Genomic DNA, 18,340 nt, shown 5'->3' with positions numbered 1-18,340 from the left:
ATTTTTTTTTTCATCCTGAAACGACCGAAAGTTGAAACTTCTCTTAGCAGGAAATCCCCAGAAATGTTGCATATTCTGGCTCAGAATAGTCCTAATCTCATTAATTTGGGAGTAGTTTGTGCTGGCGTTTGGACCACAATCCCTTCATTTAAAATAATAAAAGTTTTTAGAAAGTAGACCCATGTCACCGGTTAAAAAAACCTAAATTGCATTGTTGTTGTTTTTTTTTCAAAAAAGTTTTATTTCTTTTAAGACAAACATTTCATCATTCCTCAATCAGTAAGACATCGAAGTACAATTTTTTGTATGTCAAAAAAACCTAAATTGCATTGTTGACGAATTAGTGATATTGGCTGTGTATTTCTCCTTTTTTTTCCTACTCTCATAAATTTTTTAAAAAAATGAGAAACCTTGCTAGACAATCATGAAGGCAAAGTCCAAATCTGAAGCTTGTGGTGAGCTTGTTGACCCACAATAAAGCATTTTTAGCCTCCTCTCTCTTTCTTTCCCAATTCGTGGTGGCCACGTTGTAAGTTTTCCTCCTACTGAATCTTCGAGGTCTGTCTAGAGCCAGGTTGCACACGCATGTCGAACTCGGAGCCCCACTGAATCTCTCGCAATACAACTTTTCCCGCGTCTCTCTCGCCTCGAGCCTGACTGCGCTCTTCATTTTTTTAACAGCCGTGGCGCATGACTGGTTTTTCCTGCTTCTCTCCAGAGAAACTAGCTCCTTTCGGGCTGACGGTGGAGGGGGGAGATGGCTCTACTAATCCTCCTTGGGGGAACAGGGCACCGTGCATGGGGGATTGTTCTGCTGTGAAAGCATGGATCTGAGTGTCACATCTGTGGGCTGTCCCTTCCAGCCGTCCCAGGACAGCCAGGCAGGGCTGGTGATTAGGCTGAACGCTGGTCTTCTTCTGTCTGTGTCTTCTCCATACCGTGTGGCCTTCTTTCCCAACCATTGCACGAATCTCTGTACATTCTTCTCTCTGCATGAGTCATGTTTTTTTCCCCCCTCTCTTTTGCATCTCTCTGAGGATTCCTCTTTCGGACCTCTGTTTACATCTTACCTCTGTCGTTCCACCCTCCTTCTCTTGACGTGCAGGTAGAATAAAGCCTAAAGGTAGATCCAGAACCTCAACATCAAGACTTCATTCCCACCTTGTTTTTGCTAGGAATATAAAAGCATCAAGTGCTGTTTTTCCCCCTCCCCTCTAAAATTTAGGGCAGGAAAGGGTTGGGCGGGACAGTCGTCACCAGCTACAGCGAAGGGAAGAGGGGCAGGTGTGTGGATTTTGTGGGTCTCCTGGTTCTTCTAGGACTTTATTGGGTGAAGTTTGGTGTTATTGTTTCATTGCAAAAAGAAAAGAAAAAACTAGGAACACAACTCAGTCACCGCTGGGCAGAGAAGCGTAGAGCTTGCCCCAGTCTTGAAAGTTTGAGAGAACTTTGGCAGAGACAGAATCCAAGAACAAAATAGACATTTATTATTGTTAATTAAGAATTTGCATACCGTCCAACTCCCGGCGACATTCAAAGGAAATAAAAACGGTGTCCTCATAAACAGCAGTGAAGGGACAGGAACAAAACCAAACTCACACAATCAAACAGGGGGGGCTCAGTCACCCTTGCCAAAGATCTGGGTGCGGATCCAACTCTTCGAGTCCTTTCAAAACTCCAGGAAGGGGGTGGGAGATCAACTGGATCAAGGAGGAATTCCACAGGGAGGGCCCAATTCTGGCACCCATTTCTAGCTCAGCTTTGAACCCTAAAGGTGAGGATTTGTCTTCGCGAAGCCGCTTGCTGTTTCCTGGCGTACTGTTGCTCATTCCTCTCCCATTTTCATTCCCTCTCCAATCTTTCCTCTATTTGCCTTACGCCATTATTTTTCCTGGTGTCCATCGTTTCCCCCCCCTCCCTTTTTGTTTATTCAAGTTGTTCCTTTCCAGGGTCTTTTGTGTGCAACCTGTTGTCGTGTTTTATCATCCATGCTGTCTGTTAACTCGGAAGATGTTCTCCCTATTATCCTTGAATCAAAAAAATGGAGGGTGGGGGGTTGTTTCTGGCCGCTTTTGGAAAAAAAAAACACACCCAAATCCAGGAGTCCATTCCGAATTGGAGCTGAAAGGGAGCGAACAAACCCGTCCGAGGCGTTCTATGGCCTTAAACCTAACCAGAGATGTGACACTCAGAACCGAGCACCAAGAATGCTACTAATTTTCTATTCAATTAATTTTCTTTTAAAGACTGAAGCGGCCTCCTCCTCCTCTTCCTCCTCCGCCTCCTCGGGAGCCTGGGAGAGGCTCCATAAAGTCAACAAAGATCTCCAGGGCGAATTGGAAGCCCAATGCCAGCGGCAGGAGGTGATCAATCAGCAGATCCAGTCCCTTAAACGTAGCTATGGGGAAGCCAAGGACGTCATCCGACATCATGAAGCCGAGATCCAAAGCTTGCAAGCCAGGCTCAGCAACGCAGCTGCAGACCTCTCTATCAAGGAGCAGACCTTGGCCAAGCTGAAGAGCGACCTGAAGGCTGAGAAGAAGAAAACGGAGGAGCAGATGGAGGAATGGCAACACAGCGAAACGACCCTCAATTCCCAGCTGAAGGCCAGTGAGCAGAAGCTGAAGAAGGCAGAAGCTCTCCTGCTGGAGAAGACCCAGGAGCTGAGAGATTTGGAGATGCAACAGGCTTTGCAGAGAGACTACCAGAAAGAAGTCCAGCGCCTCCAGGATCGCATCGCTGACCTGAGCCTTCAGCTGAGCGCCGGTGAACAATCCCGAATCCTGATGGAGAGGAAGCTGCAGAAGAATTATGAGTCTTTGCTGGAAAGCTGTGAGAGGGAGAAGCAAATCTTGATCCAGAGCCTCAAAGAAGTGGAGGATAAAGCCAGTGAATATGAGAACCAGCTCCAGAATAACGAGCAACAGAAGGAGATCCTTCAGAAGGAGAAGCTGAGTGCCAAGTTTGAAAGCAGTGAACTGGTCCATCAACTGGAGGACCAGCTAGAAATGAAAGAAGCCAGCATCCGGAATCTAGTGGAGCATATCAAGAGTCTCGAGGAGGAAAGGGATCAAATTAAATGCCGCTTCCAAGAGTTGATGAACCAAGTCGCCGAGTCCGATAATGAGGTGGCTAAGTTGCAGGCCAAGCTACAGCTGCAGGAGAGCAGCTACCACACTCTGGAGCATTCCCACGAGGTGGTGTCGGAGCAGTTCCATAACTTGCAGCAGATCCTGCAAGAGAAAGAGGAGGAGTTGAGACAAGTCAGAGAAACCCACTTGAGCTTTGTGGAGAGCAAGGAGCAGCCTCTGACTACCATAGGTAGCAGCGGAGGAGAAAAAGAAGACCGCCCCGCCAAAGAAGAGGATTTGAAAACATCGGCTGAAGGAAGTACCGTGCTGAAGGTTGAAACCAACGCAACTGAGATTGGCAAGGTTGAAGAGCCAGCACGATATCCCCCAAGGCCAGGGAGACTTCCAGATCTGGGATGCATGCTTATTGAGGAGAGTCACGAAGGACCCAGTAGCAGCCAGCGGCAAACCTGCGGACGCACTGTGGTGAGCATCGAAGAATGTTCTTCTCCATCCAAGCCAGTAGATCTTCCGGAAATAGAGATGGGTCAGAAAGATTCAACGAAACTTGATGCGGAAATACCCGGAGCCAAAAGACAGCGGATACGTTTTTCCAATATCCAGTGCCAAAAATATATCCATCCTGATGGGTCGGAGAAGATGTGGGCCAGCAGCACTTCCTCGGACACCAGCCAGGAACGGTCCCTTTCAGAGGAAAGCATGACTTCTGAACCTGCTTTCTGTTACCCAGCCTCGGGTGATTCTGAGACCTACTTATCTATCATTCACTCCCTGGAAACCAAACTTTACATCACCGAAGAGAAGCTCAAAGATGTAACCATGAAACTTGAAAGCCAGCAGGGCCAAAATCAAGACGCCCTGATGGCCCTTCACCAGCAGTGGTCCGGCATTGAAGCCCAGCTGAGAGAACAGCTTCAAGACAGCTTGACTCAAATTAGAGGGTTGGTGTCTCAGGTGGAAAGCGAGAAGGAGGAAAAAGTCAAGCTGAACGAGAACCACATCTACGAACTGGGCAAGCTCCATGAAAAGGCCAGCCGAGCATTAACGTGCTTAAATCGGCGCAGAGAAGAACTGAAAAAACACGTGGGCACCTCTGAGAAAGAGAAAGAGGAAGCGGTGTTCTTGGATGCTCTGTCCAGCATTGAAAGTACTTTGATGGATGCAATCCAGATGTTACAGCAGGCACTTCCTCCGGCTGAACGCCAGCCAGAAGGACATCTTGCAGTCCAAGCTTTGCAGGCTGAAGGCATCTGCTGGGATGAGAACGAAGCTTCTCCCCAAGGGAAGCAACATCTGGAAATTTCTGTAGAAGAACAGCTGAAGCTGCTTTCCAAGAGGGTGGCTTTTGAAGCTTGCTTGATCAACCAGATCGCAGAGTCTCTGACAGATGCGTCTTCAAAGATCTCAGTGACTCTCGGAGAGATCCATGCCACTCTGGAGACCGTCTTATTGGAGCCTTCAAACATTTCACATACCGCTGTGGCTTTGGCCGACATCTTGTCCAAGAAGCTGTTGTTGGAAGATGAGTTTTGGAGGCAGGTAGAAGAATTAAGGAAGCACTTGAGGGTCAGAGAAGAAGGGGAGGAAGGGAAGATGGAGACCTCCGACGCTCCTCAGTATCTCATCCAGTCGGTTACCGACAGTACGCTGGTTAAAGCCGAACTGGGTTTTGTGGCTCAGACAATGAGAGAATCCTTCCATCAGAGATTGAAAGCCATGGAAGAAGACCTCCACAACGCCAAAACGGCCCTCCAGCAGCACAAGTGCATGTTGGAAGAAATCATTAAAGCCTACAAATCTCCTGAATTTGACGGGATCATGCACCAGATCTCCAAAGCCCTTGAGATCCAAGAAGGCATTTCAGAAGCAGCCCGACCGGCTTGGCAAGGCAGCCTTCAGGATCGCGCTTTGGAAGCTCAGAGCGCGCAGGATCTCGGCAGTCAAGCTCTGGCTGCCGTCCAGGATGATTTGGCTCAGCAGCTCAGAGACAGAGCCAATGTTCTTAAAGACATTGCGGCCGCCCTCCTCTCCGTGTCCCCTGACAACGCCTTGATAGATTGCCATAAGCTCCTGAAAATCTCACGCAGCCCTCCTTACGAGATGTGCATGGGGGATCTCGAACGCTACTCTTCCCTCTTGGTCCAGGACGCCATTATTCAGGCCCAGGTTTGTTACGGGGCCTACAGAGCAAGACTGGAGTACACAAAGGAAGCCAACGTGTACAAGGAGTCCCTGCAAAATATGGACGCCTTGTGCCAGGAGCGCATACGGGCAGTCACGGTCCTCAGAGAGGAGTACGAAACACTGCTGCAGAAGCAGCAGAACGAATTTGCCGAGATGATTGCCATGCTCAAAAGAGAGAACGAAGACCTCCGGGCCAAGGTGGAGCAGCTGGACAACCAGCGAAGGCTCCTGGAAGAGGAGGAACACAAGCAGAGCCAAAAAATAGCAGAACTCCAGAGCCGATACGACCAGGAGATGCAGAAGGTGGCTGAGCAGCTCCGCAGGACCGAGGACACCCTTCAGGGGGAGCGAGTTGAGGGGAGCCAGCAGGTGGAGGCCCTCGTGCAAGACAAGCAGAACCTGGAGAGGTACCACCTTGAGCAAATGCAAAGCTTAGAAGAGAAGTTCCTGGTCAAGATGAAAGAAATCCAGCTCCTTCACGATGAGGAGCTGCAGATCCTGCAGCAGCACTACAACCAGAATCTCAAGAGCTTGGAAGAATCGCTGGAGAAGTATCAGAAGGAGCCTCCTGAGACCACCTCCGGGGCAGAAGCACCGGGAGAAGACCAACAAGACAATGGGATCCAAGTCTTGGGAGATGATCCCAATGCCCTCCACGGATTGAGGGAGAGGATTCAAGAACTGGAATCCCAGATGAACGTCATGAGGGATGAGCTGGAGAACAAGCAGCTGGAAGGGAACGCGCCCACCTTGAGGGAGAAATACCAGAAGGACTTTGAGAACTTTAAGGTCTTTATTCACCTTATCTTGCTACCTCGCGGTCATGTAGTCTGACCACCCCCCCCCTTTCCCTTGTTAAACGCAAGCATGCTAATTAACCAGCTGGCCTGCAGATAGAATCCAGCGATAGAAGCTTTCTCAAGGCATTTCACTTTTTAAAATAGCGACCATGGGCCACCAGTTTAGCTTCCTAGGGCCTTGGACGCATTTAAGCCAGAATGTGAGAGTCCTTGGGATTAGACAAATCCCTTGACCTTTTGGGAACAAACTGGCCATTTTTCCCCCCAGTGCTGACATCATTATCTTGACATTATGAAGTTCCAAGTCACCGACTTAAATCAAAGGTGACCTTCTGAAGATTAAGAGGGTTGGAGGGCCGGGTGCCAGGAAAACTCCAGATTAAGATAACACCCTCTCAAATGGAGGCTCACAGACTGTCCTGGGTGGTGGTGGTGGGGTTTTCTGCCCCTAGAAATTTGGCCCATCTCCCCCTCCCTCCATTAGACAGTAGGAAAGGTGACATTCCTCTGATTGTAATAATTGTCCACCCTAAAGAGGGCGCTTGTCTTCCCCCCCGCCCTTTCATAATGGGACAGGGTGCTTGTTGTTTCTCACTATTTACTCCCCATGTCTAAAAACTTCTAACTGCATCAGCATCATCGCTTGTGTTTAAAAATCACCCCAACTGCATCCATTCATCGCCCATCAAAGAGCCGATTTTCCAATAAGGATTCTCATTTTGAGATAGATGCTGACTCTTACGGCGTTCCCTCCTTGCAAACTCTTTGTAATTTCACTCGGGTGTGAGGAGGTGGGATGTGGTGAGGTTCCTCTGATTTGCCATAATTGCACACCCTAAAGAGGGCACTTCAACACGGCAGCCTAACCTTAAAGTAGTGAGGCTCTTTGCCATTCACACCACACATCGATTGAGCAATGGGCTGTGGTGGATTCCTGGTTATGAATAAGGAGTAGCGTTAGGCACTGTGATGGCGCCATGGTTAGAATGCAGTATTGCAGGCTGACTCTGCCCACTGCCAGGAGTTCGATCCTGACCAGTTCAAGGTTGACTCAGCCTTCCATCCTTCCAAGGTGGGTGAAACGAGGAGCCAGATTGTTGGGGGCAAGAGGCTGACTCTGTAAACCGCTTAGAGAGGGCTGTAGAGCACTGGGAAGCGGTACATAAGTCTAAGCTCTATTGCTATTGAGAGAGTTATGATTTAGGGAATCCTTACTCATGGGAAGTCCTCCTCCTGATACACAAAGGAGGAAGAAGGACTGAGTAGAGTTTGTAAGCTAGAATTAGAATTGTTAGTCCCTGCAAGAGCGGTTCTTTTTTCCTCCCCAAGTTTGAATGCCTACATCCTAAAATTAACCCCTAAGAGCCAAGGTGGCGCAGTGGTTAAAAGCAGCACTGCAGGCTACTGCTAGATCAGCAGGTCAGCGGTTCAAATCTCACCGGCTCAGGGTTGACTCAGCCTTCCATCCTTCCGAGGTGGGTAAAATGAGGACCCAGATTGTTGGGGGCAATATGCTGACTCTCTGTAAACCGCTTAGAGAGGCCTGAAAGGCCTATGAAGCGGTATATAAGTCTACTGCTATTGCTACTGCTATTAGAAGCTTTTCAAGGGATCCTAAAATAATAGCAATAGCAGTTAGACTTATATACCGCTTCATAGGGCTTTCAGCCCTCTCTAAGCGGTTTACAGAGTCGGCATATCGCCCCCACGGTCTGGGTCCTCATTTCACCCACCTCGGAAGGATGGAAGGCTGAGTCAACCTTGAGCCGGTGAGATTTGAACCGCCGAACTGCAGCTAGCAGTCAGCTGAAGTGGCCTGCAGTGCTGCACTCTAACCACTGCGCCACCTCAGCTCTCTTAAGACTTCCTTAAAGCTTTTGAACTGCTTCTTCCATTAATAGTAAAGATTGGTAGTGGCGGTGATGGAGAATGCTAGATGTTCTAAGCTAGCTAGGAACGGATATGTTCTTCACCACATGAGTGTTCCTTCTGGGACTCGTGTCTTCTCACTAGAGGTGGAGATAGCATCCATGCATGGGTTGACGTTGTCAAACTCTCGGATTGGACTGAGTCTGAATTCAGATAGTTAAGACACACCCCTGTCGTTAGCCACACCCAGCTTTCGACTCAGTCCACTCCTGCCTATATCGTTACTGGGTGTTCTTTTTTTTTTTTTAATGGACTGGGGCAACCTGCCAATGCAATCCTCCTTTCTGGCTTCCTTGAAGGCAACGTGTGAACGGGGGTTTGCAGCCATGGAAGAGACCCACCAGAAGAAGATTGAGGACTTGCAGAGGCAGCATCAGCGAGAGCTGGAGAAGCTGAGAGAGGAGAAGGACCGTTTGCTGGATGAGGAAACGGCTGCCACGATCTCCGGTAGGTGGTCCAAGAGGGTTCCACCACAAAACCGTGTTCGACTAAACTGCGCTCGACTAAACCGCGTAGCTGACGTCATCAACAGTGCGACAACAGCGCGGAGACAGAAGCACGCTGTAAACGCTAAACCTAAAATTAACCCCTAAACCTAATCCTAAACCTAACCCTAAACCTAACCCTTAACCTAACCCTAACCCTTAACCTAACCCTAAACCTAAGACTTATCTTAAGTTGAATCGGCTTGCTTTCAAAGCGCTATTTAAAGCGCCCTTCTTTCTCCGCGCTCCCTATTGTCGCCCTGTTGATGACATCAGCGACGCGGTTTAATCGGGCGCGGCTTAGTCGAGCGCGGTTTTGTCGTGCCACGGTCCAAGAGAAGAGAATGTGGAAGACGGAGGTGTGTTTTCCCTACAACTGTTTGTAGGTAGTCCTCAGCTTACGACCAGTTGCTTCGCCACTGTTCAAAGTTAGGATGGTCCTCCCCAGAGCTACATATGATCCCTTTTCAGAGTTATGACAGACACAGACAGACAAATACACACAAACACACTGTGGCCATGTGACCATGATTTGCTGGGTTTCCAGTGTTTACTTCTAGTTTCTGGCAAAAACAACCTCCAGTTGGGAAAAAAAGGCCACAATGTTTACTTAGTGATAGCTGCAAAAAAAAAAAAATGTCTTAAAATCTGATCTGGCCTCACAATGCCTCGACTTACAACTGCAATAACTTAACAACCATCATTCTGGGCTCCCTGATGGTTGTAAATCTAGGATTTCCTGTAATTCTTCCATTCCTTTCCTTTCCAGCCATAGAAGCCATGAAGAACGCTCACCGGGAGGAACTTGAACGGGAGTTGGAAAAAACCCATCGCTCCCAAATTAGCAGCATCAATTCCGACATTGAGGCTCTGCAGAGACAATACTTGTAAGGATCTCTTGGCGTCTTCTGGTCGTTCATGCTTGCCTTCTGGGGCCACATCGGTTGGGTTCCGTCGTGCATTGTTGGCCTTTGAAATATTCTGAGCTCGTCTGCACCCTAGGATCATTATACGAGCACCCAAACACCCACCCTATTTGATTTTTCTACAGCTATCCAGGTGGGGAGCATGGCTGTCCACATGAGCTGCTGATGGCTCATTTTAATTCTCGGTTTCTTAGACTCCAAAATTCTTCTATTCGTAGTACATTTTGTTTTTATTTATGAGCCTCTCCATAAGCCTTTGGCTGCAATGGGGACATATTTTCTGCAAATATGTGCGCGCACACACACACAAACACACACACAACCTCATAATTTATTTTGAGGAGGTCATGGAAGGGTAATAAACAGATTTATTCTCGCAGATGCACCCAAAAATGACCTAAACTGAATTTATAGATTTGTGCTTTAGGAGAAATGAATTCCTCATGTCAGATTTGGACCAAGCTCAGTTTCTAGAACTTAATTTATTAGATAATTTTTGAGAAAAATCACTTAAGGCTTTTCTCAGGAAAAAAAAAGTCTTACATATATGACTGTCCCAGTTTTCTACTCTCTTCATCCATTCTCTGGCAAGAAAGAGAGAGGGGGGGATAGATAGATAGATAGATAGAGAGAGAGAGAGAGAGAGAGAGAGAGAGAGAGAGAGAGAGAGAGAGAGAGAAAGAGAGAGAGAGAGATAGAGAGATAGATATAGATAGAGAGATAGGGGGAGAGAGAGAGAGAGAGAGAGAGAGGTAGATGGATAGATGATGGATGATGATGGATAGATAGATAGATAGATAGATAGATAGATAGATAGATAGATAGATAGATAGATAGATATAGACAGATAGATATGATATATATGATTGAGAGAGAGAGATGATAGGTAGGTAGATATGTAGGTAGGTAGGTAGGTAGGTAGGTAGGTAGGTAGGTAGATAGATAGATAGATAGATAGATAGATAGATAGATAGATAGATAGATAGATAGATAGATAGATAGATAGATAGATAGATAGATAGAAGCATGATTGGATTAGGAAGGATTTTTTAAAGGCTGAGTGAAGGCAATAAGTCCTTGGAAGGCCTGGGAGGAATCAAAACTTGAAAGTTCTCACACTGCATGGATGTGGTTTCTGCCTCCTCTTCCTCCTCCTCCTCCTCCTCCTCCTCCATCTTCCTCCTCACCTGCCAAGTTGGTTCCTGAAGGGTCCTTCAAAGTCAAACCCACTTTCTCTCCTTTGTCCTCCTGCCCTCAGGGAGGAGTTGCAGTCTGTCCAGCGGGAACTGGAAGTCCTTTCAGAACAATATTCGCAGAAGTGCTTGGAAAACGCTCACCTGGCCCAGGCTTTGGAGGCGGAGAGGCAGGCCCTCCGACAATGCCAGCGGGAGAACCAGGAACTTAACGCGCACAATCAGGTGAAGCCTTCCTGTGATCCGAGACAGTGGCTCTAAAGCGGTGGGGGGGGGGAGGGAGGGTGTTTCCAAACTCGTCTACTTTAAGATGGGCGGACTTCAACTCCCAGAATCCCCCCCGGTTGGCCATGTTCAAGAGCTCCTGTATTTGTGGGGACGGAGGGGTGTGATGATATACATCGCATGCACGATGAGGTGAAAGATTCCAGTCTTCTGCAAAAATTGATGTAAAGGTTTCCTGTGCTGGATGATAGAGGGGTGGTCTGTTGGCCTAATTCTATTTATTCTGAAGAATCCTGCATTTGTGGTTTCCTTGTAGGAGCTGAACAACCGCTTGGCTGCAGAGATCACCCGACTACGGACGTTGCTAACTGGGGAAGGTGGCATGGAAACGGCTGCTTCTCCACTTACCCAAGGCAAGGATGCCTATGAGTTAGAGGTAGGTTTGTTTGTAACTGTTGAAAAGGTCGGAAATCCCTTCCCTTCCTTCCTCTTTCCTTCTTTCTTTCTTTCTTTCTTTCTTTCTTTCTTTCTTTCTTTCTTTCTTTCTTTCTTTCTTTCTTTCTTTCCTTCCTTCCTTCCTTCCTCTTTCTTTCTTTCTTTCTTCCTTCCTCTTTCTTTCTTTCTTCCTTCCTTCCTTCCTTCCTTCCTTCCTCTCTTTCTTTGTTTTAAAATCCTGACTTCCTTGTCTCCATTTCTCTTTTCTATCTTTCTTTCCTTTGGTTTTAAAATCCTTTCCTCCCTCCCTCCCTCTCTTCCAGCTTTATGTATTTTTTTTCTTGATATTCGTTTTTTTTAAAAAACAGGTGTTATGTTTTTGACTTTCCCCCTTGCAGGTCCTGTTGAGAGTTAAGGAATCAGAAATCCAGTACTTGAAGCAAGAGATCAGCTCCTTGAAGGATGAATTGCAAACAGCACTGAGGGTAAGAATTTAGAAGTAGGCATCGCCTTAAAGCCGTTAACTAGTGATTTTCAACCTCCTCATTTGTACACTTTAAGCTAGGTAGAGCAACATCAGGAGTGTCCAAACTTTTAGATAAGATGGACGTCAGCTCCCAGAATTCCCCAGCTAACATGGCTGGCTGGCGAATTCTGAGAATTGAAGCCAATTCCAAGTCGCCAATGTTGCTGCTTCAGTTGATGGCCTAAGACAGGAGGAGCCAGGAGGATGGAGAAGAACCAGGCAAAACAGGGACACCTTTAGAGTTTTAGTGAGATCTTGGAAAAGGTGATGAACGCGTTGAACTATAGCAATAGCAATTAGACTTATATACCGCTTCATAGGGATTTCAGCCCTCTCTAAGCGGTTTACAGAGTCAGCATTATTGCCCCCAACAATCCGGGTCCTCATTTTACCCACCTTGGAAGGATGGAAGGCTGAGTCAACCCTGAGCTGGTGAGATTTGAACCCCCGAACTGCAACTAACAGTCAGCTGAAGTAGCCTGCAGTGCTGCACTCTAACCACTGCGCCACCTCGGCTCTTTCTAATGGCTGTTGAAATTGCTAGTAATCTCAGTTGTCTCTTTTGCCCACGGGGACCGAAAGATCTCAGCTCCAATCGTATTTTTGTCTTTTCTCCAGGATAAAAAATACGCCAGTGATAAATACAAGGACATCTACACGGAGCTCAGCATCGTCAAAGCCAAGGCAGACTGTGATATCAGCAGATTGAAAGAGCAGCTGAAGGCAGCCACCGAAGCCCTGGGAGAAAAATCTCCCGAGAGCAGCACCGTGTCCGGATACGGTAGGCTCCCTGCTTCCTAATTTCATATTTCTGGATGCTGAACCCCAAAGAAGGGTTAGGATCCGATGATCTCGGGCAAATTTTCTTGGAAAAAAAAGTTGGTGGACATTCATCGTTGCAAAGACCACTCTTTGATATTGGCAATAGCAGTTAAGACTTATATACCGCTTCATAGGGCTTTCAGCCCTCTCTAAGTGGTTTACAGAGTCAGCATATCGCCCCCACAATCCGGGTCCTCATTTCACCCACCTCGGAAGGATGGAAGGCTGAGTCAACCTTAAGCTGGTGAGATTTGAACTGCCGAACTGCAGATAACAGTCAGCTGAAGTGGCCTGCAGTGCTGCACTCTAACCACTACGCCACCTCGGCTCTAATATTGAGTTGGACTTGGTGGGTTCAAGGAACCTAGCATTAGAATTAGTGGTAAAATTGGATTTCTTGAGGGTGGGAAAAGTATTTTGGAGTATTCGTTGCCTTGATGGGAAGGAAGCCGATAGTGACTTTCTTTTAACTTTGCTTGTTTGAAAAACTATGGCCTGGAGGTTTTCAAAAGAGTTATATTGACTTCCTTTCCTTCTTACCCACTTAGATATTATGAAATCGAAAAGCAATCCTGATTTCTTGAAGAAGGACAGGACCAGCATTGGCCGGCAACTAAGAAATATCAGGTCAAAGGTGAGTTGATGTGGTCTTTCCATTTTCCCTGGAAAACATACTTAGACGTGCAACACTTTAGTTGTCCTATCAATGGTTGATTCTGCCTCAACAAGTAGCAACTTCCGACCAAAGCTAGCTGTTGGCTAAGCTGGGAAGGCCCTGGAGGATTCTTGGATGGGGGAACCCACCTGAGAATTCCACGGCTTTGGGATAGCTTGAGAAGCCGACCCAGAAGAAAGCAGAAGCCACTGCCTTTCATAAGTGTGCTGAGAACATGTAGACAAGGAGAACATTCGTTATTTCGTGCTTTGAGATATATGCAGCACATTTAAAGCCTGAGATCTTGGGACATAGTTTCCCAAACTTTGCAACTTTAAGACTTGTGGATTTCAACTCCCAGGATTCCCCAGACTGCCATGTGGAGGTCCACTCGTCTTAAAGTTGGCAAGTTTGACAAACATTGCTTTAAGGGAACATAGTTTCCAATAGTCCACAAGAGTGGAACCTCTTCATCCTTTAGTTCCTTAGCCAGTTCTGGTCCACTCGTCTCTCCTTGCATATTGGCATACATGTGGCATTTATTAGGAAAAGAACGCCAACCCAGAGCTAAAGCCACCCTTTTTGTAAGCATCTGAACCCCAGAAGAATTCACAGAAAGCACCCACAGATTCGAGAAAGGCATTCTATCGTTTATTAAGTTCACATTGGTTTTGTTGATATCCTGCGCCTCTCTCTGTGTACCACTTCTTGCACTGGAAGATCTAGTTTTAATTCCAGCTTCTCTTCATTACTGATCTGTGTTTTTAACTATTATGGGTTTCTTTTTTTAAAATGGATTGGTTGATTTATGGAGCCATTCAATCTTGGCCTCCTCCTTAAAGGCGTGGGAAGGAAGCTGCTTGTATTGTGGCCCACAATAGGATTTATGTCTTTTCTTGTTTTTGTTCTTTTGTTCTTCGCTTCGGATAACAGTCGGTAATTGAGCAGGCTTCATGGGATAACTGAAATGCACCAGGTTCCAGGGTCCCTGCCATGTAGGTAATCCAATCACCCACCGGTTCAACAATGCTACTTCTCGGAGGTTACAGTGCCCTTAAATGCATGTTCTGCTGATGTCTCCATAGCTAATCAGGTTCTTCCCTCTGCCCACCCACCCCCCAGAAGCTATGGGGGGGGACCGGGTTGGGTAGAGCAGACATAGACCCCTTCACGCCCAATCAGTGGCTGCATCCACCCTTCTGTCTCATCCTGTCTTCACTGACATCCATCACAAGTTTTCCTTGCCATCTCGGCTGACACGTGGGGAGCTCTGTGGAGCATGAGAAGATGCCTGCATGTTGGATTGACTGTGCATGCTTCCACTTGACCACTCTTCAGGAGGCACGAGTTTCCGAGCAAAAGATCATGTTTGAGTCCCTAGTTTTGGATGCTGGTTCATCTCAGCCAATAGACAGTGGGTAGCACAGTGGTCAGGATGCAGTATTGCAGGCAACTCTGTTCACTGCCAGGAGTTTGACCCTGATTGGTTCAAGGTTGAACTCAGCCTTCCATCCTTCTGAGGTCGGTAAAATGAGGACCCAGATTGTTGGGGGGAAATATGTTGAGTCTGTAAACTGCTTAGAGAGGGCTGTAAAGCACTATTCATTCATTTATTAGGTTTGTATGCTGCCCTATTCCCGAGAGACTCAGGGCGGCTCACAATAAAAAGGGAGGGGATACAAAAATAAAATAAAAACAAACAATTTAAAATTCTACAACAGCCGTAACCTCGAATGGGGCTGGATAGTTCAACAGCCCTAGGCCTGCCGGAACAGCCAGGTCTTAACTGCTTTGCGGAAGGCTGGAAGGGTAGTAAGGGTCCGGATCTCCACGGGGGGATCGTTCCAGAGGGCCGGAGCAGCCACAGAGAAGGCCACTCCCTGGGGAGTCGCCAGCCGACATTGGCCGGCAGATGGAATTCGGAGGAGGCCTAATCTGTGGGATCTAATAGGTCTTTGGGAGGTGACCGGCAGGAGGCAGTCTGTCAAATACCCAGGTCCGATGAACTATGAAGCAGTATATAAGTCTAAGTGCTAATGCTGTTGGCAGTGTTGGCGCAAGGAAAATATTCCAGTTGTTTTGCAATTGGAAGTTATTTTGCCCATTAGATATGGTGGCCCAAATCATTGCATCTCTCTATCTGGGCGCGTATTCATATACATAACGTAATATAAAATTACATATATATCTGTGCATATATGTATATGTATAATTTTAATTGAAACTTTAAGAAGATGAAAACTAATAACACCAACTAATACAAAGTAAGGAAGAAGAAAAGAAAGAAAGAAAGAAAGAAAGAAAGAAAGAAAGAAAGAAAGAAAGAAAGAAAGAAAGAAAGAAAGAAAGAAGGAAGGAAAGAAATGGGAAAAACTTGAAGAAAAGTCATCTATCTGGGGCTTTTGCTGATTTTCCTGTCTTAATTGACACACAGCATGGGAATTTTTGGTTTTGACCTTGTGCAATCAAATCAAAACCCTATTCTTCTCTGATTCATAACAGAGGTATGGCATGAGTTAAGAAGCCAGGGTCTTGGTTCCTTAGGGGGGGGGAAATGTGGACATTCCTTCGGTAGTCCCAGAGACACCATCCTTTATAAAGTGTTACTATGTTGTCCCATAGTGACATTAGGAAACTGTCTTGGAGCAAATATATTATAGGGAAAGGACAATTTTGTAGGTCTTGTGGAGTTGAAGGCATCTGGAGATACTTCAGAGAATCTCTAGGGAGTCACGCTAGTTAGCTGCGCCTTTGGTCATCTCGCTCTTCCTCCATCGGGCACCAATTCTCCAGTAACCTTTCTCCATAACGGTGCTTTTTCTGTCTTCCGCATGATGTTAAGCCTGAGGATTTTGTCTCTCACTATTTTATCTCCTCTGCCTGAACATCTCCATGTTGGATTTGGCCCATTCCACCCGAGCGGCCTTTCATGCTTTCCTTTTTTTCCTTCTCTCCCCTCCAGAGTCTAAAGGAAGGTCTGACGGTGCAGGAGCGCCTGAAGCTCTTTGAATCCAAGGAGTTGAAGAAAGACTAATGTGTTCTCCTTCGTTTCCGGCTTGGCCATGTGCACCGCCGCCTAGCTTGAGGCATCACGACACGAGCATCCTTCTCCTTTTTCCCCCTCACCATTTTCATCTTTTTTTATGACTACGCTTCGCTTGGCCGGGAGCGGGAATTTTTCTAGAGCTGCTCCGGATGAATGGACTGAGCAATTCCAGACTTCTTTTTTTTTCCTGTCCACCATCGAAGGGATGAAATCATTGTTTCTCAACCTTAGCAAGTTTAAGATGCGTGGACGTCTGCTCCCAGAATTCCTCAGCCAGCAACGGGGAATTCTGGGAGGAGACGTCCAGGCATCTTAAACTCGATGAGGTTGAGAAATACTGGATTAAGCATGTTCTGAATGGAAAAGTCCTTACTTTGGGCAAGAACGCAGGAGGAGGTTGAAGATTTTTCTCCCTTAAATATATATATATATATTTATCTCCTTCCTAGTGTATATCCACTGCATTGAGTGTCAGTATTAAGGCTCAACAGCCTATAATAAGCTAGCCCTGTTTTACTGATGTGTTGGTATCACAACAGGGCCCTGGGAAAGGGGGATACACCTCCAGCTTAGTTCCACCAGTGTTGAAGAGTAACACAGCACTTAGGCGCATATTTTGAGCCACTCTGAAACAAATTTGGTTTGGCCAAGCAAGCCCCCCCCCCCCAACGCCCCTGGATGCTTGAGAAACACAAGGGGGGGGGAAGAAATCAGTCTGGACTGTCCTTGATCTATTGTGTGGTTTGCAGAGATCCAGTCCTTTGTGCAGCTTAGCAATCTTCTGAATTTATTTTACTCAGCCAGCGGTTAAGGGGTGGCAGATTCCACCTTAGCCAGGATCTTGGAAAAACATAGCTCTTAAAATCACTAGCAACCATTGTCCTCTTCCAGTTGGGTTAACTTTTTCTCCTAGTCTTTTGGTGGGTTTTGGGCATCCATCCGAGAGACATTTCAGGACATTTCTCTCGTCTGATGAGGATGGAGATCCTAAAGTGCAGATCCTTGCTTCTTAAAGGTGACTTTAAAAAAAAGAAAGAAAGTAAAATGGATTACCGGTATATCTGTTTTGGAGAATCTATTTGGGCCTGATTGCACCATTCAGTGTCTGTGTGAGGGATATTCCGTTGCAAAGGAACACCTGAAAACGGTTTGGGAGCTAAGCCCAGTTAAAAGTGGCCTTCAAAGACCAGGCTAACCATGATCCCAAAGCAGCTTTAGTGCTTTCATCCTCTTGAAATGAAGCAGGACTTTCGATTACCCCTTCCATATTTTGGGCCCACCCACCCCCCCAAAAATGTGATGAATAGATTCCTTGATGCGCTGGGATCCAGAATGTACACAGCCTTCCCAAGAAAGGCCCTGGGATGGATTAAAATGTCTTTGGCCAAACCCGACGAACACCTTGGAAGTGGGTGCTTAAAATTTCAAGATTAACACCTCCACCAGCATTATGAACAAGCCTTGACTCTGTCTCTCCAACATTGTAGGTGATTAGGGTGCTCCAGCCCAATTCTACGAACCTTGAGGTCCCTTAAGATGGGAGTTTTTGCTCTTACTGGGTTGAGTTTCTGCTGCAACTTTCTCACTTTGGGACAAGCCCAACGGTGTGAACTCTTGCTAATCTCAGTGAGGCTTGGTCCATTTCTTTTCTCTGCATGCGGGTTTTAGAATTTTTAGACGCCTCGCAAGGAAATAAGTGGTTCCAAAAACAAACAAACCCCACCCCACCTTATGAGATCACTTGTCTCCTAGAGGTAGACCTGAAGCAAAAGGATACCTTAGCATGCACTACCTTAAAGGCAGCTGGACAGAGGAGAACCTGGTTGCATTTGACGTGCCACAGCAATGGCAGTCTGCAAAACGTAGCTGCCCTGAATGGCTTGGACTAAGGAGCTCTTCCTATTTTTACTTCAGAGGTGAGGCTTTTCTTCTTCAAGGCTTCTCCTCACTCTGAGCAGTTTTTCCTATCTAACTGCAAACTGTCAGTCGAGGGTATAGAAGTGCATTTCAAATAGGTATGGC

The 18,340-nt window shown here is 46.7% G+C and overlaps 1 protein-coding gene across 7 annotated transcripts in view; it reads left to right on the top strand.

Annotated features, from left to right (window-relative positions):
* MPRIP (myosin phosphatase Rho interacting protein) overlaps positions 1-18,035 on the top strand; it is a 91,348-nt gene extending 73,313 nt beyond the window's left edge. For 3 of the 7 annotated variants that reach the window (XM_087729137.1, XM_087729136.1, XM_087729140.1), the window contains exons 16-24: positions 2,247-6,065; positions 8,305-8,452; positions 9,260-9,377; positions 10,675-10,834; positions 11,151-11,270; positions 11,668-11,754; positions 12,414-12,576; positions 13,166-13,251; positions 16,235-18,035. In XM_087729137.1, the coding sequence (XP_087585263.1) occupies positions 2,247-6,065; positions 8,305-8,452; positions 9,260-9,377; positions 10,675-10,834; positions 11,151-11,270; positions 11,668-11,754; positions 12,414-12,576; positions 13,166-13,251; positions 16,235-16,306 (4,773 nt within the window). In that variant the 3' untranslated portion in view covers positions 16,307-18,035. Of the gene's footprint in view, positions 1-2,246; positions 6,066-8,304; positions 8,453-9,259; positions 9,378-10,674; positions 10,835-11,150; positions 11,271-11,667; positions 11,755-12,413; positions 12,577-13,165; positions 13,252-14,205; positions 14,272-16,234 lie in introns of all 7 variants that reach the window. The other 4 variants (XM_087729138.1, XM_087729139.1, XM_087729142.1 and 1 more) reach the window with 4 other exon arrangements.
* Positions 18,036-18,340: the final 305 nt, after the last annotated feature.

This window comes from Thamnophis sirtalis, unplaced genomic scaffold (assembly GCF_051295495.1).
Source record: "Thamnophis sirtalis isolate CommonGarterSnake01/CBP01778 unplaced genomic scaffold, rThaSir2_p1.2 scaffold_14, whole genome shotgun sequence".
In the NCBI taxonomy this organism is placed as follows: Eukaryota; Metazoa; Chordata; class Lepidosauria; order Squamata; family Natricidae; genus Thamnophis; species Thamnophis sirtalis.
This window is presented reverse-complemented; position numbering and strand designations above follow the sequence as displayed.